At 66.1% G+C, this 20640-nt stretch overlaps 3 protein-coding genes across 6 annotated transcripts; 2 read left to right on the top strand and 1 right to left on the bottom strand.

The window, feature by feature from the left end:
- Positions 1-1754: 1754 nt before the first annotated feature.
- On the top strand, positions 1755-3116 carry LOC116184684 (ribonuclease H2 subunit C). The gene is made up of 4 exons (XM_085564003.1): positions 1755-1940; positions 2312-2418; positions 2546-2665; positions 2975-3116. Exons 1-4 carry the CDS (start codon positions 1787-1789, stop codon positions 3017-3019), a joined length of 426 nt encoding a protein of 141 aa, XP_085420129.1. The 5' UTR covers positions 1755-1786; the 3' UTR covers positions 3020-3116.
- Positions 3117-12787, bottom strand: LOC146764827 (histone acetyltransferase KAT5). Of its 4 annotated transcripts, XM_085563998.1 has the most exons (14): positions 12700-12786; positions 12483-12549; positions 11849-11917; positions 11283-11419; positions 10034-10210; positions 9123-9203; positions 8505-8579; positions 7356-7604; positions 6461-6550; positions 6245-6385; positions 5863-5956; positions 5462-5621; positions 4807-4888; positions 3117-4160 (listed from the first exon to the last, which is right to left on the bottom strand). In XM_085563998.1, exons 1-14 carry the CDS (start codon positions 12706-12708, stop codon positions 4026-4028), a joined length of 1566 nt encoding a protein of 521 aa, XP_085420124.1. In that variant the 5' UTR covers positions 12709-12786; the 3' UTR covers positions 3117-4025. The 4 variants fall into 4 exon arrangements, with proteins under 4 accessions (XP_085420124.1, XP_085420127.1, XP_085420126.1 ...); XM_085564001.1 differs by lacking the exon at positions 4807-4888 and having other exon boundaries at positions 12700-12787; XM_085564000.1 differs by lacking the exon at positions 10034-10210 and having other exon boundaries at positions 12700-12785.
- A 65-nt stretch (positions 12788-12852) lies between these two features.
- LOC146764826 (transcription factor p65-like) lies at positions 12853-20524 on the top strand. The gene is given in 12 exon segments (XM_085563997.1): positions 12853-12975; positions 13647-13697; positions 13801-13949; positions 14312-14460; positions 15246-15337; positions 15908-16036; positions 16334-16438; positions 17373-17585; positions 18492-18572; positions 19010-19096; positions 19411-19577; positions 19580-20524. Coding segments are annotated over 12 exon segments (1590 nt in total). The 5' UTR covers positions 12853-12965; the 3' UTR covers positions 19937-20524.
- The last annotated feature ends 116 nt before the right edge of the window (positions 20525-20640 follow it).

Raw genomic sequence — 20640 nt, 5'->3', positions numbered from 1 at the left:
GTCTTGTCCCGGTCCCGTTAGTGCTGTCCCGGTGCTGTCCCGGTCCCGGAGATGCTGTCCCGGTCCCGTCCCTGTCCCGTCCCGGTCCCGTTAGTGCTGTCCCGGTTCCGTCCCGCTCCCGGAGCTGCTGTCCCGGTCCCGGTGCTGCTGTCCCGGTTCCGTCCCGTTCCCGGTGCTGCTGTCCCGTTCCCGGTGCTGCTGTCCCGGTTCCGTCCCGTTCCCGGTGCTGCTGTCCCGTTCCCGGTGCTGCTGTCCCGGTTCCGTCCCGTTCCCGGTGCTGCTGTCCCGGTCCCGCTCCCGGTGCTGCTGTCCCGGTCCCGGTGCTGCTGTCCCGGTTCCGTCCCGTTCCCGGTGCTGCTGTCCCGGTCCCGCTCCCGGTGCTGCTGTCCCGCTGCCGTCGCGGCCGTGCCGTGCCGGTCCCGGCGGTGCCGCCCCGCCGCGCGTCCCCGTCCCGCCCCGCGGTGCCCCGGACCGGTTCCGCCGGTCGGGCCGGGCCGCGCCGCAGCCGGAGCCGGTCGGGCGGGCGCCGCTTGGGAAATAACGGGGAGCCCCCGCCCCGGCCCGGGGACACCGCGGGACGCGGGGACGGCCACGGGGCGGGGACAGCGGCCGTGGGGCACCGGGACACGGGGGGACACGGGGACATTGGGGACATTGGGGGACACCGGGCATGGGGGACACCGGGACACGGGGGGGACATCGGGACACGGGGGGACACGGGGACATTGGGGGACATGGGGGGACACCGGGCATGGGGGACACCGGGACATTGGGGGACACCGGGCATGGGGGACACCGGGACACCGGGATATGGGGGACACCGGGACACGGGGGGGACATCGGGACACGGGGGGACACGGGGACACCGGGACACGGGGGGACATTGGGGGACACCGGGATTTTGGGAAACTGGGGACATTGGGGGTATCTGGGGACATCGAGGACACCGGGACATTGGGGACACTGGGGATGGGGACACCGGGGACACGGGGACACTGGGGACAGCCACCGGAGGTGTCCCCGGGGGGTCAGGGTGTCCCCAAAGAGGGTCAGGGTGTCCCCAAGGGGGGGTCAGGGTGTCCCTGGGGGGGGTCAGGGTGTCCCAGGGGCGTCAGGGTGTCCCCAGGGGGTGGTCAGGGTGTCCCTGGGGGGGGGTCAGGGTGTCCCTGGGGGGGGTCAGGGTGTCCCAAGGGGGGGTCAGGGTGTCCCCAGGGGGTGGTCAGGGTGTCCCTGGGGGGGGGTCAGGGTGTCCCAGGGAGGTCAGGGTGTCCCAAGGGGGGGTCAGGGTGTCCCCAAGGGCGTCAGAGTCCCCAAATCCGGGGGACCCCTCCCCAAACCGGGGCGCCGCCCCCCCCCGCACTGGCGCTGCAGCTGCTGCTGGGGGGGGAGGGGCCTGAGCTGTCGCGACATGGCGGGACATGGCCCCCCCCCCAAAAAAAAAAAACCAAACTGGAAATTGCAAAATCCGTGTCTGCTTCTAGGGGGTTCCCTGTGGGGCTGGGGGCTCCGGGGGGGGCTCGGGGGGGGCTCTGGAGGCTAGGGGTCCCCATAGGGCTGGGGGTGTCCCTGAAGGTTTGGGGGGGGGTCCCAACAGACGCTGGGGGGGGGGTGCTCAGAACGCCCCCCGGCCCCGAACTACATCTCCCATCATTCCCCGCCCTTTCCGTACGGCGCCGCCATCTTTGTTCCAAACTGGGCGCCGCCATCTTGGCTCCGTTCCTGGGCGCCTCCGCGCCGCTTCCGGCGCGCGGTGACGTCACTTCCGCCCTCCCCGAGCCGATCAGCGATGGCGGCGCGGGGCTGGGACCGGGTCCGGGTCCGGGTCCCGCCCGGCGCCGCTCCGGAGCCGCTCCCGGTGCAGCTCCTGCCCTGCCGCGTCCGGCACGACGGGCCCGCGCCCGTGGCCGCGTTCCTGCGGGCCCGGCCCGGCCCCGGCGGCGGTGCGGCCCGAGGCGGCCCGGGGGGAGCCCTGGGGGGAGCCCTGGGGGGATCTGGGGGGTCCTGAGGAGAGATCCCGCCGAGTCCGGGGGGCGGAGGGGGGGTCTGTGGGCTCGGGGGGGTCGGGGATCTCGGGAAAGTCTGGGGGTCCCGGCTGGCTTTGGGGGTCGCGTGGCGGTTTAGGGATGCCCAGGGGGTCCTGGGGGTCCCGGGGGGGTTTTGGGGCTCCCGGGCGGGTTCTGGGGGTCCCGGGATGAGGTTTTGGTGGTCCAGGGCCGGTTTTGGGGGTCTCAGGTGGGTTTTGGGGGTCCCGGGATGAGGTTTTGGGGGTCCCGAGCGGGTTTTGGGGTCCCCCATCTCACTCTCCCCCCAGAGCTCTGGGCCTCGTTCCGTGGGCGCCGCTTGGGGGGCCGGGAGCTGCCGCTGCCCCCCGGCTACTCGGGGGTCGTGCTGCGGGGGGGGGAGCCCGGGGACCCCGAGGTGAGGCAGAGACCCCCCCCCAACCCCCCCCCGGGGCTCAGCCCCCCCTTTCCCCATCCCCGGGGGGTCCCGGCCCCCCTGACCTTTTCCCTCTGCCCCTGACCTTTGACCTTTGCCCTCTGCCCAGGCTGGCTGGGTGACCCCGGCCGGGGCCTTCGGCGCCATCACGGACTGGGGGGGCGACGCCGCCCCCGCCCCCGACCGGGGCCTGGCCCGGGCCCTGCAGTGGGCGCCCCTCGCCCGGGCCGTGAGTGGGGCTGGGGGCAATTTTGGGGGGCTGGGGGCACATCTGGGGGGGCTGGGGGCACATTGGGGGGGCTGGGAGCATATCTGGGGGGTCTGGGTGCACATTTAGGGGGTCTGGGGGCACATTTGGGGGGCTGGGGGCACATTTGGGGGATCTGGGGGCATATTTGGGGGGCTGGGGTCTCATTTGGGCTCTGGGGGCACATTTGGGGGATCTGGGGGGCACATTTGGGGGGTTTTGGGGTCACATTTGGGGTCTGGGGTCTCATTTGGGGCTCCCCCAGCCCCCCTCACCCTGCCCCTCCCCCAGCTCCATGCCCCCGTGAGTGACAGCGACGAGGAGGCGGAGCCGTGACAGGCCACGCCCACAACCGGAGCCACACCCACCTCATTAGCATTTCCAGCCACACCCACTGGGCAGGGCTCATTTAAATAAAAGTGCCTGCAGCCCCTCCCAGTGTGAGTGGAGCCTGTGGAAGCCCCGCCCACTTTATTTAAAAAAAACCCAACACACCAATCACTGTCCAGAGGAGGCCCCGCCCACATACGCAGCCACGCCCACAGTGGGCGGAGCCTCCGAGTCACGCCCCGTGGGCGTGGCCCAGCAGAGCCCCGCCCCTTTCTCGGCCACTAAAGGAATTGCAGCGCCAGGTGTGGGCGGGGCCAGGTGTGATTAATGAGCAGCGCCGGGGGCGGGGCCGGGTGGGCGTTTCTGTGTCCATGGGTGTGTTCAGGTGGGCGTTTCCATGGGCATATCCAGGGCGTGTCCAGGTGTCCGTGTCCCTGTCCTCGTGTCCATGTCCATGTCCCGTGTCCATGTCTGTGTCGCAGTGTCTGTGCCGTGTCCGTGTCCCTGTGTCCATGCCGTGTCCGTGTCCATGTCCGTGTCCGTGTTCGTGTCCCGGTCCTCGTGTCCGTGTCCATGTCCTTGTGTCCATGTCCATGTCTGTGTCGCAGTGTCTGTGCCGTGTCCGTGTCCCTGTCCGTGTGTCCATGTCCGTGTCCCTGTGTCCATGCCGTGTCCGTGTCCATGTCCATGTCCCTGTCCTGGTGTCTATGCCATGTCCGTGCCGTGCCCATGTCCGTGCTGTGTCCGTACCATGGCCGTGTCCATGCCATGTCCGTGTACATGTCCATGTCCGTGCCATGTCCATGTCCATGCCGTGTCCGTGTCCATGTCTCTGTCCTGGTGTCTGTGGCATGTCTGTGCTGTGTCCCGGTGTCCGTGTCCCTGCTGTGTCCGTGCCGTGTCCGTGGCATGTCCGTGTCCATGTCCACGCTGTGTCCGTGGCGTGTCCGTGTCCATGTCCACGCCGTGTCCGTGTCCGTGTCCACGCCGTGTCCGTGGCGTGTCCGTGGCCTCACCACTTGCCGCGCTTGCTCCAGTCCTTGGGGGTGAAGTGCAGGCACTTGGCGTCGATGCGCAGCAGCCGCTTCAGCATGGCGCGCTCGTGGCCCTCCACGATGTCCTCAGACAGCGTCAGGATGTACTGGCCCTGCACGCGGGGACGGGAACACGTGTGTCAGGTGTGCACACGTGTGTCAGGTGTGCACACGTGTGTCAGGTGTGTCAGGATGTACTGGCCCTGCACGCAGGGACGGGAACACGTGTGTCAGGTGTGCACACGTGTGTCAGGTGTGTCAGGATGTACTGGCCCTGCACGCAGGGACGGGAACACGTGTGTCAGGTGTGCACACGTGTGTCAGGTGTGTCAGGATGTACTGGCCCTGCACGCAGGGACGGGAACACGTGTGTCAGGTGTGCACACGTGTGTCAGGTGTGTCAGGATGTACTGGCCCTGCACGCGGGGACGGGTGGCAACACGTGTGTCAGGTGGGAACACGTGTGTCAGGTGTGCACACGTGTGTCAGGTGTGCACAGGTGTATCAGGGTGTACTGAGTCTGTACAGGTGTGCACAGGTGTGTCAGGTGTACAGATTCATACAGGTGTGTCAGGGTGTACTGGCCCTGCAGGGATGGGTGTGTCAGGTGTGCACAGGTACAGGTGTGTCAGGGTGTACTGGCCCCGTACACGCGTGTCAGGACCTCCTCCAGGTGTGTCAGGACCCCCCGGTGTGTCAGACCCCACCCAGGTGTGTCAGGTGTGCGAGGCCCCGCCCCCCCAGGTGTGCCAGCCCCACCTTGTAGTAGTTGATGAGGTTCAGGTACTGCAGCGTGGAGATCACGTCCTCCTTCTTGATGCTCGTGATCTCGCTGATCTCGCTGCGGGAGGGGCAGTGAGGGGGGGCTGCACCCCCTGAACCCCCCAGCACCCCCCAAAATCCCCCAGAATCCCGCAAAAATCCCTGGAACCCCCAGAAATCCCTGGAGCCCCCCAGAATCCCCCCAAATCCCCCAGAATCCCCCAAAAATCCCTGGAACCCCACAGAACCCCCCCGAGGTTGGGAAGTGAAGGGGCGGAGCCTGCAGTGGGTGGGCGTGGCCTTGTGGGCGTGGCCTGGAGCAGCTGTCCGTCAATGCTGAGCATTGATTGGCAGCTGGGGCGGAGCATCGGGGGCGTGGCTTGGGGTGGGCGTGGCCTGATCTGCCACGCCCTCCGTTGTGGGCGGGGCTTGGCGGTGGGCGGGGCTTTAGGGGGTGGATCCTGGTAAGGGTGTGGCCCAGGGGGCGTGTCTTCTGCAAGTGGGCGTGGCCTGCATGAGCCACCCATATTGGGTATCGCTGTGGTGGGTGGAGCCTCAGGAAAAGGGGCGTGGCTTCACAGAGGGGCAAGGTTTTACAAATGGGTGTGGTCTCACGAAGGGGGCGTGGTCTCGGGAAGGGGGCGTGTCTCACTTGATGGTGATCTGGGGCCGCTCGCCCGCCTCGGCCTTGAGCCCCATGAGGATCTCCAGGATGGTCTGGGACCAGTAACTGCGGTAGGAGAGCAGCCCCAGGTCCGAGAGCGGCTTCTCGGGGGTGCCCGTCTTGCCCTCCACCTTGGAGAGCTCGTAACCTGCACGGAGCAGCGCGAGCTGAGGGCGACGGGACGGGGACGGGGGACAGGGGGACACGGGGGACAGGGGGAACACGGGGGACAGGGGGACACGGGGGACAGGGGGGATGGGGGGGGACAGGGGGCATTGGGGTGAGTTTGGGTGGGTTTGGGTGGATTTGGAGTGAGTTTGGGTGTGTTTGGGGGGGATTGGGTGGGTTTGGGGTAGGTTTGGGTGGGTCTGGGTGGATTTGGCACTGACTGAACTCGATGAGCAGCTTGCCGTAGCCGCGGCGCTGGTACGGGGGCAGGGTGAGGATGCAGGCCACGTTGTAATCCTCAGTCGACTCCTTCTCCTGCAGGGAACCCGGGATCAGATCCCAAAAACACCCTGGGACCACCCCAAAACCCCCTGGGACCTCCCCAAAAACCCCTGGGACCGCCCCAAAACCCCCCTGAATCCCCCCAGACCCCCCAAATCTCCCCCACACCCCCTCAAATTCCTCCCAAATCCCTCCCAGACTCCCCAGTTCCCCCCCAAATCCCCCCCAAATCCTCCCAGAACCCCTCAAATCCCCCCAAAATCCCCTCTAGACCCCCCAAATGCCCCCTGGACCCCCCCAAATCCCCCCCGGGCCCCCCACCTTGGAGAAGTAGCCCACGATGTGGAAGCCTTTGCAGTCGTACTCGGTCATGACGTAGAAGAGGAAGGGGTCGGTGTCGTAGTAAAGGGTTTTGTGGTCCAGGAAGCACTTGGCCAGCAGGCAGAGGTTCTGGGAATAGCTCTGGGGAGGGGTCCCAGGGGGGTCAGGTGGGGGAGACCCCCAAGGGACCCCCCCGGGACCCCCCGAGCCCCTCACCTTGTTCTTGCGGCCGTCGATCTCGAAGAAGGAGATGGTGCCCTTGCGGTAAATCTCATTGCCAGGGGGGTGCCGCAGGTCACACTTGGTCTGGGGAGGGGATTTTGGGGGGTTTGAGGGGGTTTTGGGGGGTTTGAGAAAGTTTGAGGGTGGAAGGGGAAGATCAGGAGGAAAACGAGGAGGGAAGAGGGGAGAAAAAGGGAAAAATTTAGGGGGAGGAAGTTTGGGGTAAGGGGGTGTCCAAATCCCCAAATCCCTCAAAAGTCTCCTAAAACTCCCCCAAATCCCCCTTACACCCCCCTAAAACTCTCCCAAATCCCCCTAAAACCCCCTAAAACTGCCCCAAACCCCCCTAAAACTCTCCCAACCCCCTCAAACCCCCTAAAATTCCCCTAAACCCCCCTAATACTTCCCCAAATCCCCCTAAAGCTCCCCCAAACACCCCCCAAACCTCCTAAAACTCCCCCAAATCCCCCTAATACTTCCCCAAATCCCCCTAAAACCCTCCTAAAACTCCCCCAAACCCCCCTAAAACTCCCCCAAATCCCCCTAAAACCCACCAAACCCACCTAATGCTCCCCCAAACCCCCCTAGAACTCCCAGAAACCCTGTAAAACTCTTCTGAATCGCCCCAATACTCCCCCAAATCCCCCTAAATCCCCCCTAAAACTCCCCGAAACACCCCTAAATCCCCCCCAAAATCCCCCCAATCCCCCCTAAAACTCCCCAAAACCCCCCTAAACCCTCCTAAAACTCCCCCAAACACCCCTAAAACTCTCCCAACCCACTCAAACCCCCTAAAACTCCCCTAAACACCCCCCAAACCTCCTAAAACTCCCCCAAATCCCCCCTAAAACTCCCCCAAACCCCCCAAAATCCCCCCGCCCGGCCGTACCAGGTGGCGCTGCAGGCAGCGCAGGCTGTGCCCGTACTTGAGGCAGAACTCGCACAGGTAGAGCACGGGCAGCCCCGTCAGCTCCTGCGGGTACGGCGAGAAGTACCAGGGCTTGAGGCGGTGCCGGCCCAGCTCGATGCACTCGATGTTCTTCATGCGCGTCACGATGTCGTCGTGGCTGCGGTCCGACACCAGGCTCCCGGTCATGCGCGGCGCCGACGGGGCCCCGTCCGACGAGTCCTGCGAGTCCTGGGCGGGGGGCAGCGCGCTCAGGGCCCGGGGGGCTCCCCGCCCGCCTCCTGGCGCTCCCCGTTCCGGCTGCTCTGTGCCTTCCCTGCCTCAGTTTCCCCATTCCGGCTGCTCTGTGCCTTCCCTGCCTCAGTTTGTGCCTTCCCTGCCTCAGTTTCCCCATTTCCAGCTGGATTGTGGCTTTCCTGCCTCAGTTTCCCCATTCCGGCTGCTCTGTGCCTTCCCTGCCTCAGTTTCCCCATTCCGGCTGCTCTGTGCCTTCCCTGCCTCAGTTTGTGCCTTCCCTGCCTCAGTTTCCCCATTTCCAGCTGGATTGTGGCTTTCCTGCCTCAGTTTCCCCATTCCGGCTGCTCTGTGCCTTCCCTGCCTCAGTTTATGCCTTCCCTGCCTCAGTTTCCCCATTCCGGCTGGATTGTGCCTTCCCTGCCTCAGTTTCCCAATTCCGGCTGGATTGTGCCTTCCCTGCCTCAGTTTCCCCATTCCGGCTGGTTTGTGGCTTCCCTGCCTCAGTTTCTCTATTTCCAGCTGGTTTGTGTCTTTCCTGCCTCAGTTTCCCTGTTTTTAGATTGCTCTTCTCCAACTTTGCCTCAATTTCCCCATTCCTAGGTTGCTTTTCCCCAACTCTGCCTCAGTTTCCCCATTTTTAGGTTACTTTTCCTCATCCCTGCCTCAGTTTCCCCGTTTTTAGGCCACCCCCCATCCCTGCCTCAGTTTCCCCACTTCCAGCTGACGTTTCCTCATTTCCAGGCCATTTTCCCCTCCCGTGCCTCAGTTTCCCCAGCCCCAGAGCCCGTTTCTCTCCTCCCCTCCCCCCCAGGGCAGGGCAGCCCCTCCCCCCCGGTGTCCCCGTGTCCCCCCGGTGTCTCCAATGTCCCCCCAGTGTCCCCCCGGTGTCCCCACCTCGTCCGTCCCCAGGCAGGCCGACTTCCTCTTGCGGCCCGGCTGAGCCGCCACTGCCCGGCGCGCGGAGCCGTTCTGGGGGAGAGGGGGTCAGTGTCTGCCCCCCAAAATCCCCAAAACCACCCCAAAATCCCACAAATTCACCCCAGAATTGCCCAAAACCACCCAAAACTGCCCCAAATCACCCAAAATCCCCAAATCCACCCCAAAACTGCCCAAAACCACCCCAAAACCACCCCAAAACTGCCCAAAACCACCCAAAATCCCCAAATTCACCCAAAATCCCCAAATCCACCCCAGAACTGCCCGAAACCACCTCAAAACCCCAAAATTCAGCCCAAAGCCCCCCAAAATCTCCCCCAAAACCGACGCAGACACCCCAAACCCACCCAGACTGGTGTTACTGGTATTGTTACTGGCCCATACTGGTGTTACTGGCCCACACTGGTGTCATATACTGGGCCATACTGGTGTTGATACTGGGCCATACTAGTCAATACTGGTGTTACTGGTCCATACTGGGCCATACTGGTATTGATACTGGGCCATACTGGTCCATACTGGTGTTACTGGTCTATACTGGGCCATACTGGTCCATACTGGTGTTGCTGGGCTCACCTGGGGGAACACGGACGCCTGCGAGGTCTCGGTGGGGGCGGGGACGGGCGTGGCCGGTGACACCACCTCGACCTTGCGCTTCTGGGACCAGTTCAAACCAGTTCAAACCGGACCCTCCCAGTCCCCCCAGACCCCCCCAGAACATCCCAGTCCATCCCAGTCCCCCCCAGTCCATCCCAGTCCCTCCCAGTCCATCCCAGTTCATCCCTGTCCCCCCCAGTCCATCCCAGTCCCCCCCAGTTCATCCCAGTCCCCCCCCAGAACATCCCAGTTCATCCCAGTCCCCCCCAGTCCATCCCAGTCCCTCCCAGTCCATCCCAGTCCATCCCAGTAGGCCCGAGGAAGGGGAGGCTCAGGGGACACCCCGGGGACAGGGACAGGGTGACAAAACCGGGACCTGCCAGGGACCACCTCCGGGGCCACTTTTGGTGCCAGCTGGGGACCCTGGGGACATTTGGGGACATTGGGGACCCTGGGGACATTTGAGGCCATTTGGGATATTTGGGGACATTTGGGGCCATTGAGGACATTTGGTGAAATTTGGGGCCATTGGGGATCTTGGGGACGTTCAGGGACCTGGGTGACATCTGGGGACCCTGGGGACATTTGGTGCCATTGGAGACCCTGGTGACATTTGGGGACCCTGGTGACATTTGGGGACCCTGGGGCCGTTTGGGGACATTTGGGGACCCTGGTGACATTTGGTGACCCTGGTGACATTTGGGGACCCTGGGGCCGTTTGGGGACATTTGGGGACCCTGGTGACATTTGGGGACCATGGTGACATTTGGTGACCCTGGTGACATTTGGGGACCCTGGTGACATTTGGGGACCCTGGGGCCGTTTGGGGACATTTGGGGACCCTGGTGACATTTGGGGACCCTGGGGCCGCCGGGGCCATCGGGGGTTACCGTGGGGCGCTGGGGGGGCTCGGCCTCGCTCTCCTTGGGCAGGTGCAAGCGGAGCGTGATGGGCCCCGGCCCCGCTGGCCCCGCTGGCCCCGCTGGCCCCGCCGCTGGCCCCGGTGGCCCCGGCAAACTCTTCCCGCTGGCGGGGGCCACCGGCAGCGCCAGCTCCAGGCTCTTCCTCTGCGCCGGGAGGAAGAGGAGGGTTTAGGGGCACGCGCAGGGGACGGAGCCACCGCGGCTCGGGGACCCTCCCGCCACCCCGGGACCCCTCCCGGGGACGGCCCTTGGTGGCCCCAAGGGCTCCTGAAGGGGGACAGGGTGGCATCCAGGGGTCGGGGGTGGCCCCAGGGGTCAGGGGTGGCCCCAGGGTCCCCTTAGAGGGGTCGGGGGTGTCCCCAAGGGGTCAGGGGTCCCCTTAGAGGGGTCAAGGGTGTCCCCAAGGGGTCAGAACTGTCCCCAGGGTCCCTTAAAGGGGTTGGGGTTGTCCCCAAGGGGTCAGAATGTCCCCAAGGTCCCCAGAGAGTGCCTGGGGATGTCCCCAAGGTCCCCTACAGGAGCTGCAGGTGTCCCCAAGGGGTCGAGGGTGTCCCCAAGGTCCCTTAAAGGGGTCGGAAATGTCCCCAGAGTCCCCTAAAGGGGCTGGGGATGTCCCCAAGGGTCCGGGGTGGCCCCTGGGTGTGTCCTGGGGATGTCACCACCCCCCAGGGGACGTCCCTGCTGTGGGGGGCGAGTGTCCTCCTGTCACCAGGGGGTTTGGGGACTCCAGGTCTGTCCCCAGCGGCTCCACGTGTCCCCTGTCCCGTGTCCCCCCCATGTGTCCCCTCAGCGCTCGGTCCCCGAGGCTGGCCCCTGTCCTTGCCCTGTCCCTTGGTGTCCCTCGCCCGTGTCCCCAAACTGTCCCTGTCCCACCCCCTCCTCAGCCCTGTCCCTTCCGTGTCCCCTGTCCCCAGACCCCTCTGTCCGTCCGGTGTCCCCTCAGTGTCACCTGACCTCCCGTTGTTCCTCATCCCCCGTTTCCCCCCATCCCCTCCCCGTGTCACCTAGTGTCCCCAGTGTCCCCCCATGTCCCCGTATCCATCACCAGGTCTCTGTGTCCCCTCCAGGTGTCCCCTCCAGGTGTCCCCCCCATGTCCCCAGTGTCCCCCCATGTCCCCAGGTGTCCCTCCATGTCCCCGTATCCATCACCAGGTCTCTGTGTCCCCTCCAGGTGTCCCCCCCAGGTCCCCCCGTGTCCCCGTGTCCCGGGGCTCACCGGGTCCCTGTCGGGGGAGCCGGGCCGGGAGCCGGGCAGGCCGTTCTTGGTGGGCGTCTTGGCCTCCTTGCGGGGCACCTGGACCCTCTTGAGGTCCAGCCGGTCGTGGGTCACCCACTCGTCCAGGCGCTTGTTAACTGGGGACAGCGGGGACATGGCGGGCTGGCACGGGGGGTGGCAGTGCCAGGCCAGTGCCAGCCCATTGCCAGCCCAGCGTCCACCCCAGTGCCCATCCCAGCGTCCACCCCAGTGCCCATCCCAGTGTCCACCCCAATGCCCATCCCAGTGTCCACCAGAATGCCACCCCAGTGACCACCTCAGTGCCCATCCCAGTGTCCATCCCAGTGCCACCCCAGTGTCCATCCCAGCGTCCCCCATGTCCCTGTGTCCCCGTCCCCGTGTCCCCCCGTGTCCCTGTCCCCGTGTCCCGTGTCCTGTGTCCCTGTCCCGTGTCTGTGTCCCCGTCCCCGTGTCCCCCCGTGTCCCTGTCCCCGTGTCCCGTGTCCTGTGTCCCTGTCCCGTGTCTGTGTCCCTGTCCCCCTGTCCCGTGTCCGTGTCGCGCTCACAGTCGATGTAGTGCACGTAGAAGAGTTTCCTGCCGCTGATGTCCTTCACGCTCAGGATCTCGGCCAGCGCTGAAACCAGGGGAGGGGGGGTCACCACACAGCCCCTCTTGGAACCCCCAAACCCCCCAGGGACCCCCAAACCCCCCAGGGACCCCCAACATCCACCCAGGCACTCCAAACCCACCCAGGGATCCCTTCAGGGACCCCCAAACCCCCCTGGGACCCCAGACCCACCCAGGGACCCCCAAACCCACTTAGGACTGCCAAACCCTCCTGGGACCCCCAAACCCCCCTGGGACCCCCAAACCCCCCAGGGACCCCCTCAGGGACCCTAAACCCACCCAGGGACCCCCAAACCGGCCTGGGACCCCCTAACCCACCCAGGGATCCCCTCAGGGACCCCAACCCACCCAGTGACCCCCTCAGGGATCCCAAATTCCCCCGGGACCCCCTCATGAACCCCAAACCCCCCAGGACCCCCTCATGAACCCCAAACCCCCCAGGACCCCCGACCCCCCCCGGGCCAGGCCCCGCCCCCTCAGGAGGCCCCGCCCCCGCCGCTTCCCGCCCTTTCCCTTAGCCCCGCCCCCGCGCCCTGATTGGCTGCCCCCGCGCTGAGCCCCGCCCCGCTCACGCCACTCATCCTCGTTGTCCTGGTTCCGGCGCAGCACGGGCAGGCGGCAGCCCTCGGACACCTCCCCCTGCGGGGGCGGGGCCTCGTCAGGGCCGGCGGGGCCCCAAAACCCCCGCGGGGGGTTCGGGGGGTCCCCGAACCCGTCCGGAGGCTCCCGGAGCCCCTCGGGCGGCTCCCCGAGCCCCCTCCGCGCTGCCCCCCCCCGCCCGCTCCCCACCTCCGCCATTCTCCTCCCGGCCTCCGCTTCCGGCCGGCCCGACGCGCTTCCGGGACGCGGCCCCGCCCCCTCCGCGCCTGCGCCCCGCCCCCCGGTTGGCGGGAGCGCTCGCGGGAGGGGGCGGGGCTTTCCCGGCAGCCGCGTCACGTGGGGCGCGGCGCTTCCGCCAGCGGCGGCGCGAGCGGGGCCCCCCCCCCGCCCTTCCCGCTGCCCCCGGGACCCCCCCGGGACCCCCCCGGGACCCCCGGGACCCCCCGACCCCCGCCATGGAGGACGGTGAGTGCTGACCCCCCCCGCGGCGGTTTTGGGACCGTTCCGCCCCGAGTGACGTCGCGGGGTGAGCGGAGGGTGCGGGCCCTTTAAGGGGGGGGGGCGGGTTTAAAGGGGGAGGGGGTTTTGGGGGAAGACCCCCGCCCCCGTTAAAGTGAGCCCCGTGAAGTAACCCCCGGTGTTGTGACAGCGCCGTGAAGAGACCCCCCCCCCGTTAATGTGACCCCTCCCGTTAATGCGACCCCCCCCCCTTAATGTGACACCTCCTTATGTGACCCCCCCTTTATGTGATCCCCCTTATTGTGACCCCCACTTAATGTGACCCCCCTTAATGTGACCCCCCCCCTTTATGTGACTCCCTTTAATGTGACACCCCCTTTAGGTGACCCCCCCCTTAATGCGACCCCCCCCATTAATGCCACCCCCCTATTAATGCGACCCCCCTCATTAACGTGACCCCCCATTAATGCGACCCCCATTAATGCCACGCCCCATTAATGTGAATCCCCCCATTAATGCGACCCCCATTAATGCCACCCCCCTCATTAATGCCACCCCCCATTAATGTGAATCCCCCCATTAATGTCACCCCCATTAATGCGATCCCCCCAATTAATGCGACCCCCCATTAATGCGACCCCCCCCATTAAATCGACCCCCTCCCCTTTGCCCCCCAGTGACCCCCCCGGACCTCCTGCCCTTCCTGCTGCAGGACTGGGGCGCTCCAGGTGAGTGGGGCCGGGTGGGCGGGGGGGGTCCCCCGGGGGTCCCGGGGGTGGGGGGGGTGCGGAGGGGCTGACGGGACCCCCCGGGACCCCCGTGCCCCCCCAGAGGCGGGGGGGGCGGCGCCGTTCGTGGAGATCCTGGAGCAGCCGCGGCAGCGCGGGATGAGGTTCCGCTACAAGTGCGAGGGGCGCTCGGCCGGGAGCATCCCCGGGGAGCACAGCAGCGAGAGCACCCGGACGCACCCCACCATCCGCGTGAGTGTCCCATTATGGACCAGTATAGACCAGTAACCACCCAGTGCCCCCCTGAGCCCCTCCAGTGCGCCCCACCATCCGCGTGAGCGTCCCAGTATAAACCAGTAATGACCAGTAACCACCCAGTGCCCCCCTGAGCCCCTCCAGTGCCCCCCACCATCTGCGTGAGTGTCCCAGTACAAACCAGTATGGACCAGTAACAGCCTGGGACCCCCTCTGATCTCCCCGGCTCTCCCATCCCTGGCCGGGGGGGCTCAGCACCCTCTCCCCCAGCCCCACTGCAGCATCCCCGTGAGCCCCCCAGCTCAGACCAGTGCTGACCAGTCCAAACCAGTGCTGACCAGTGCAAACCGGTCCCGCAGGTGAACAACTACCGGGGCCCGGGGCGCGTGCGGGTGTCGCTGGTGACCAAGGACCCCCCGCACCGCCCGCACCCCCACGAGCTGGTGGGCAAGGACTGCCGGGACGGCTTCTACGAGGCCGAGCTGAGCCCCGAGCGCAGCGTGCACAGGTGGGACCCCAACCCGGATGTCCCCCGCAAAAACCGGGACAGCCCCGAAATCGGGATGGGACCCCAAAATCGGGACAGCCCCGAAATCCGGGATGGGAACCCAGACCGGGACGGGACCCCGAAATCGGGATATCACCCAAAAACTGGGACATTCCCCGCCAAAAACTGGGATATCCCTAAAACCAGGGACAACCCTGAAATTTGGGACAGCCCCGAAATCTGGGACAACCCCAAAATCCGGGACAACTCCGAAATCCGGGATATCCTCCCCCAAAAACTGGGACATCCCCAAAAACCGGGGAGAACCCCAAAATCCGGGGACAGCCCCGAAATCCAGGACATCCCCCAAAAACTGGGATATCCCCCAAAAAAACGGGATATCCCCCCTCCCAAAAACTGGGACAGCCGCAAAACCCGGGTCAGCCCCCCAAAAACCGGGGACATCCCCCAAAAACTGTGGACATCCCTCAGGCTGGGGGCACACCCCAAAACTGGGATGTCCCCCAAAATCAGGGACACCCCCAAAACCGGGAGACACCCCCACGGGGCGGTGGGAGCACCCAAGATTTGGGAACCCCCCCAGAAGAGCAGGTGGTATCTCCCAAAATACTGGGGATCTCCCTCCGGGGCGGGTGGGACCACCCAAAAACGGGGGGGGACGCCCAAAATACGGGACCCTGCCAGGAGTCCTGGGAACCCCCAAAATTCGGGATCCCTGCCCCGGAATGTTCGGGGGGATCCCGAAATCCAGGTGGAGCCCTGAGCCAGCCCAGTTTTGGGGGCAGTTTCCAGAATTTGGGGATCCAGTGCGTGAAGAAGCGGGAGCTGGAGGCGGCCGTGGCCGAGCGGATCCGCACCAACAACAACCCCTTCAACGGTACTGGGAGCACTGGGAGAGACTGGGAGGGACTGGGAGGGAACTGGGGGGAACTGGGAGGGAACTGGGAGGGAACTGGGGGGGAACTGGGAGGGACTGGGAGGGACTGGGAGGGAACTGGGGGGGAACTGGGAGGGACTGGGAGGGAACTGGGGGGAACTGGGAGGGACTGGGAGGGAACTGGGGGGGAACTGGGAGGGACTGGGAGGGAACTGGGAGTGACTGGGAGGGACTGGGAGGGAACTGGGAGGGACTGGGAGTTACTGGGAGGGAACTGGGAGTGACTGGGTATTACTGGGAGGTCACTGAGGACGGTCCTGGGGCTGCTGGGGGCGTCACTGGTCTGTACTGGTCTGTACTGGGCAGTGCCAGGGGAGCAGCGCGGGGGCGAGTATGACCTGGGGGTGTCACTGGGGGTACCTGGGGATGTTAGTGCTTTGTACTGGTATATACTGGTCTATACTGGTTTACACTGGTCTGTACTGGTTTATACTGGTCTGTACTGGTCTGTACTGGTTTATACTGGTCTGTACTGGTTTATACCGGTTCTCACTGGTCTGCACCGGGCAGTGCCGGCGGAGCAGCGCGGGGGCGAGTACGACCTGGCCGCCGTCCGGCTCTGCTTCCAGGTGTGGGTGAGGGGCCCGGGGGGGCTGCAGCCCCTCCCCCCCGTCCTGTCCCAGCCCATCTACGACAACCGTGAGTGGGACACGGGGACACGGGGACAGCTGGGGACAACGGGGACACCTGGGACACCTGGGCACACCTGGGGACACCTGAGTGACACCTGGGACACCGGGGGCACATTGGGGACACCGGGGGGACATTGGGGACAGCTGAGGGACACCAGGGGACAGCTGGGGACACTGGGGACACCTGGGGGACATCCCTGAGACCCATGTGGGACATCCCTGGGACATCCCTGGGACACCCAAGGGACACCTGGGGACACCCGAGGGTGGCCCGGGACCCACGGCGGCCCCGCGCTGTCCCCAGGTGCCCCCAGCACGGCCGAGCTCCGGATCTGCCGCGTGAACCGCAACTCCGGGAGCTGCCGGGGCGGGGACGAGATCTTCCTGCTGTGTGACAAGGTCCAGAAAGGTCAGGGGGCACCCCGGGATGGGGACAGCCCGAAACGGGGCACCCCAAAAACGGGGCACCCCGAAAACGGGACAGCCGAAAAACGGGACACCCCAAACCCGGGACACCCCAAACCTGGGACACCCCAAAACCTGGGACACCCCAAAGCTGGGATGTCCCAAACAGGGCGATATCGGTGTCTGTGTCCCCCGGCTTTGTTCCTGTCGCTGTCACCTGTCCCTGTCCCCGTGTCCCTGTCCCCGTGTCCCTGTCCCCGTGTCCCTGTCCCCATCCCTGTGTCTCTGCCCCCATGTCCGTGTCCCCGTGTCCATGTCCCTGTCCCCATGTCCGTGTCCCCGTGTCCCTGTGGTGTCCCCGGGGTGTCCCCAGTATGTCCCCATCCCCATGTCCATGTCCATGCCCATGTTCCTGTGTCCATGTCCCCATCCCTGTCCCTGTGTCCCTGTCCCTGCAGTGTCCCCGTGTCCCCGTCCCCATGTCCATGTCCGTGTGTCCCTGTCCCCGCGGCACCCCAGCGTGTCCCCGTGTCCCTGTCCCTATGTCCGTGTCCCCATCCCCATGTCCATGCGGGTGTCCCCATGTCCATGCCTGTGTCCCCGTGTCCATGCCTGTGTCCGTGTCCGTGTCCGTGTCCCCGCCGTGTCCCCGCGTGTCCCCGTGTCCCTGTCCCTATGTCCGTGTCCCCATCCCCATGTCCATGCCCATGTCCCCATGTGCGTGTCCCCGTGTCCCTGTGGTGTCCCCGGGGTGTCCCCAGCATGTCCCCATCCCCATGTCCATGTCCATGCCCATGTTCCTGTGTCCATGTCCCCATCCCTGTCCCCGTGTCCCTGTCCCTGCAGCGTCCCCGTGTCTCTGTCCCCATGTCCATGCCCATGTCCCCGTGTCCGTGTCCGTGTCCCCGCGTGTCCCCACTGTGTCCCCGTGCCCGCAGAGGACATCGAGGTGCGTTTCTCGGCCGAGGGCTGGGAGGCCAAGGGCTCCTTCGCGCAGGCCGACGTTCACCGCCAGGTCGCCATCGTGTTCCGCACGCCGCCGTTCCGGGACCCCGCGCTGCGCGCGCCCGTCACCGTGCGCATGGAGCTGCAGCGGCCCTCGGACCGGCAGCGCAGCGCGCCGCTCGACTTCCGCTACCTGCCCCACCAGGGTGGGCTGCGGGGGGCTATGGGGTGGTTCTGGGGGGCTGGGGGTGATCTGGGGTCCCTGGAGCTTCAGTTCCCATTGATTTCCTGTTCCTGCCCCACCAGGGTGGGATTTGGGGGGCTGCGGGGTGGTTTTGGGGGCCTGGGGGTGATCTGGGGTCCCTGGAGCTTCAGTTCCCATTGATTTCCTGTTCCTGCCCCACCAGGGTGGGCTTCGGGGGGCTGCGGGGTGGTTTTGGGGGGCTGGGGGTGATCTGGGGTCCCTGGAGCTTCAGTTCCCATTGATTTCCTGTTCCTGCCCCACCAGGGTGGGCTGCGGGGGGCTATGGGGTGGTTCTGGGGGGCTGGGGGTGATCCAGGGTTCCTCTGGGGCACTCCTGGATCCCTTTGGGACATTCCCGGATCCCTGGAGCTGCAGCACCCCGGTGGAGTTCCACTGCCTGCCCCACCAGGGTGGGCTTCGGGGGGCTGCGGGGTGGTTTTGGGGGGCTGGGGTCCCTTTGGGGCATTCTCAGATCCCTGAATCCCATTGATTTCTATTCCTGCCCCACCAGGGTGACCCTGGGGGGGGTCTATGGGGTGCTGCGGGGTCTTTTTGGGGGGCTGGGGGTGATCTGGGGTCCCTTTTGGGTCACTCCCAGGTCCCGTTCTGGTTCTTTTTGGTTCCTTCTTGTCACCCTGGGACGCTGTGGGGTCTCCTGAGGTCACTGGTGTGACTGGGAGGGGACTGGGGGTCACTGGGAGGTGACTCTGAGTGACTGGGATTAACTGGAAGGTGACAAGGAAGTCACTGGGGGGTCACTGGTTGTTACTGGGAGGTCACTGGTGTGACTGGGAGGAGACTGGGGGGTCACTGGTGTGACTGGGAGCTCCCTGGGAGCTCACTGGTGTCACTGGTGTCACTGGTGCAGGGGACCTGCAGTGCATCGAGGAGAAGCGCAAGCGGACGCGGGAAACCTTCCGCTCCTTCATCCAGCGCAGCCCCCTGCCCGGTGGGGCTTGGGGGGCTTTGGGGGGCTTTGGGGGGATTGTTGGGGTCCCTGGGGGGGTCTAAAGGGGAAATTGGGGGTCCTTGGGGGGAATCTGGGGGGGTTTGGGGCCCCTGGGGGAGTCTGGTGGGGAGATTTGGGGGACCCTGGAGGGAGGCTTGGGGTCTCCGGGGGGGTGTAGAGGAGGAACTGGGGGTCTTGGGGGGGCCTTGGGGGGATTTGGGGACCCTGGGGGGATTTGGGGTCCTTGGGGGGGGGGTCTCTGAGGAAGTTTTGGGGTCCTGGGGGGGTCTCGAGGGGGAAATGGGGGTCCCGTGGGGATGTTGGGGGGGATTTTGGGGTCCTGGGGGGATCATTTGGGGTCCTGGGGGAGGGTCCAGGGGGGATTTGGGGTCCCTGGGGGGGGTCCCTGACAGTGGGACCCCCATTTTCCCCCCCAGCTCCGGCGTCCGGCGAGTCGCGGCCCCCCCGGCGCCTGGCGGTGCCCTCGAGACCCCCCCCGGCCCCCCAGAACCCCCCCAGTGCAGGTGAGGGGGACTGGGAGGGACTGGGGGGGATTGGGATGGAACTGGGAGGGACTGGGAGGGGACTGGGAGGGACTGGGAGGGGAATGGGAGGGACTGGGAGGGATTGGGGGAACTGGGATGGAACTGGGAGGAACTGGGGTGGGGCAAAAGGGGAAAACATTGGGGGGGAATTGGGGAGGGTGGGGGGCAAGGAGGGAATTGGGGAGGGGGAAGTGGGGGAGGGGAGTGAATGGGGCCAGGGGCAATTTTGGGGGGAAGATGGCGGGAACTGGGGGGGGTCGAGCCCCTCCCTCACCCCTTCCCCTCCCCCCCAGCTCCCTCCTTCTCCTTCGGGGGTCCCGGGGGGCTCCTGGGGGGCCCGGCCCCCCCCGAGCCGGAGCCTTTGGCCGAGGCGCTGCTGCAGCTGCAATTTGAGGAGGGGTCCCCCCAGCTCGGGGGGAGCGGCACGGCCCCCCCGCTGGATTTGGGGGCGCTTCTGGGGGGGGGGACTCCCCCTTCCCCGCCCTGGACCCCCTCAACGCCTGCGAGGTCCAGCGCCTGCTGGGCCCCCCCGAGCCCCCCCCGAGCTTTGGGGACCCCTCCCCGGATTTCGGGGCGGGGGTTCCCGAGCCGCCCCCGCCCCCCCCGGATTTCGGGGGCCCCCCCATGTTGATGTCGTACCCCGAGGCCATCGCCCGCCTGGTGCAGAGCCAGCCCCCGGGGGCGCCCCCCGAAATGGGGCTGGGGGCCGAGCTGGCCGGGGGTCCCGAGCTGGGGGGGCTGGGGGGGCCCGAGGAGTCGCTGCCCTCGCTGGGGGAGCTGGACTTGAGCACCTTCCTCAGCCAGTTCCCCTCCTCCTGACTGGGAGCCACTGGGAGGGCTTGAGGCTTTACTGGGTGTTACTGGGAGGGGTCCAGCGTTTATTTGTACTTACTGGGAGGCTTCTAGGGTTTACTGGGAGGCTTCTAGGGCTTACTGGGAGGCACTGGGATGCTTCTAGGGCTTACTGGGAGGCATCTGAGGGTTGCAGGGGCTGACTGGGAGTTACTGGGAGGTTTCTAGTGTTTACTGGGAGGCTTTTAGGGCTTACTGGGAGTCACTGGGAGGCTGTTAGGGGTGACTGGGAGGTTACTGGGGGGCACGGAGAGGTTTCTAGGGGGTGCTGGGGCTTACTGGGAGTCACTGGGAGTTCTCTGCGGTTACTGGGACGCAACTGGGAGTCACTGGGGAATCTCTGCGGTTACTGGGAGGACGCCAAGTGCCTGCTGGGGGTCACTGGGAGCTACTGGGACACTCTTGCCGGGGTCACTGGGTGCCTTTTTGGGGGGTGCCCCCTTTGCCCCTCCCCCGGCATTAACCCCGCCCCCATCGAAGTGCCTGGGGGGGAGGGGAAAGCCCCGCCCCTCCCCCTCCCCCCCCCGGGGTTACCCCAATAAACGGTCCAAGGCCCGCGTGGTTTGATTGACAGCTGGGGGCGTGGTCATGGCGGCTGGGGGCGTGGTTTCCCATCCGGGGGGGCGTGGTTTCGCCTCCAGGGGGCGTGGCCAAACTGGCGCGGCCGCCGG

This window comes from Lonchura striata, chromosome 31, assembly GCF_050655825.1.
Source record: "Lonchura striata isolate lonStrDom1 chromosome 31, ASM5065582v1, whole genome shotgun sequence".
In the NCBI taxonomy this organism is placed as follows: Eukaryota; Metazoa; Chordata; class Aves; order Passeriformes; family Estrildidae; genus Lonchura; species Lonchura striata.
The sequence above is the reverse complement of the archived record's forward strand: the minus strand, read 5'-3'. Positions and strand labels throughout refer to the sequence as shown.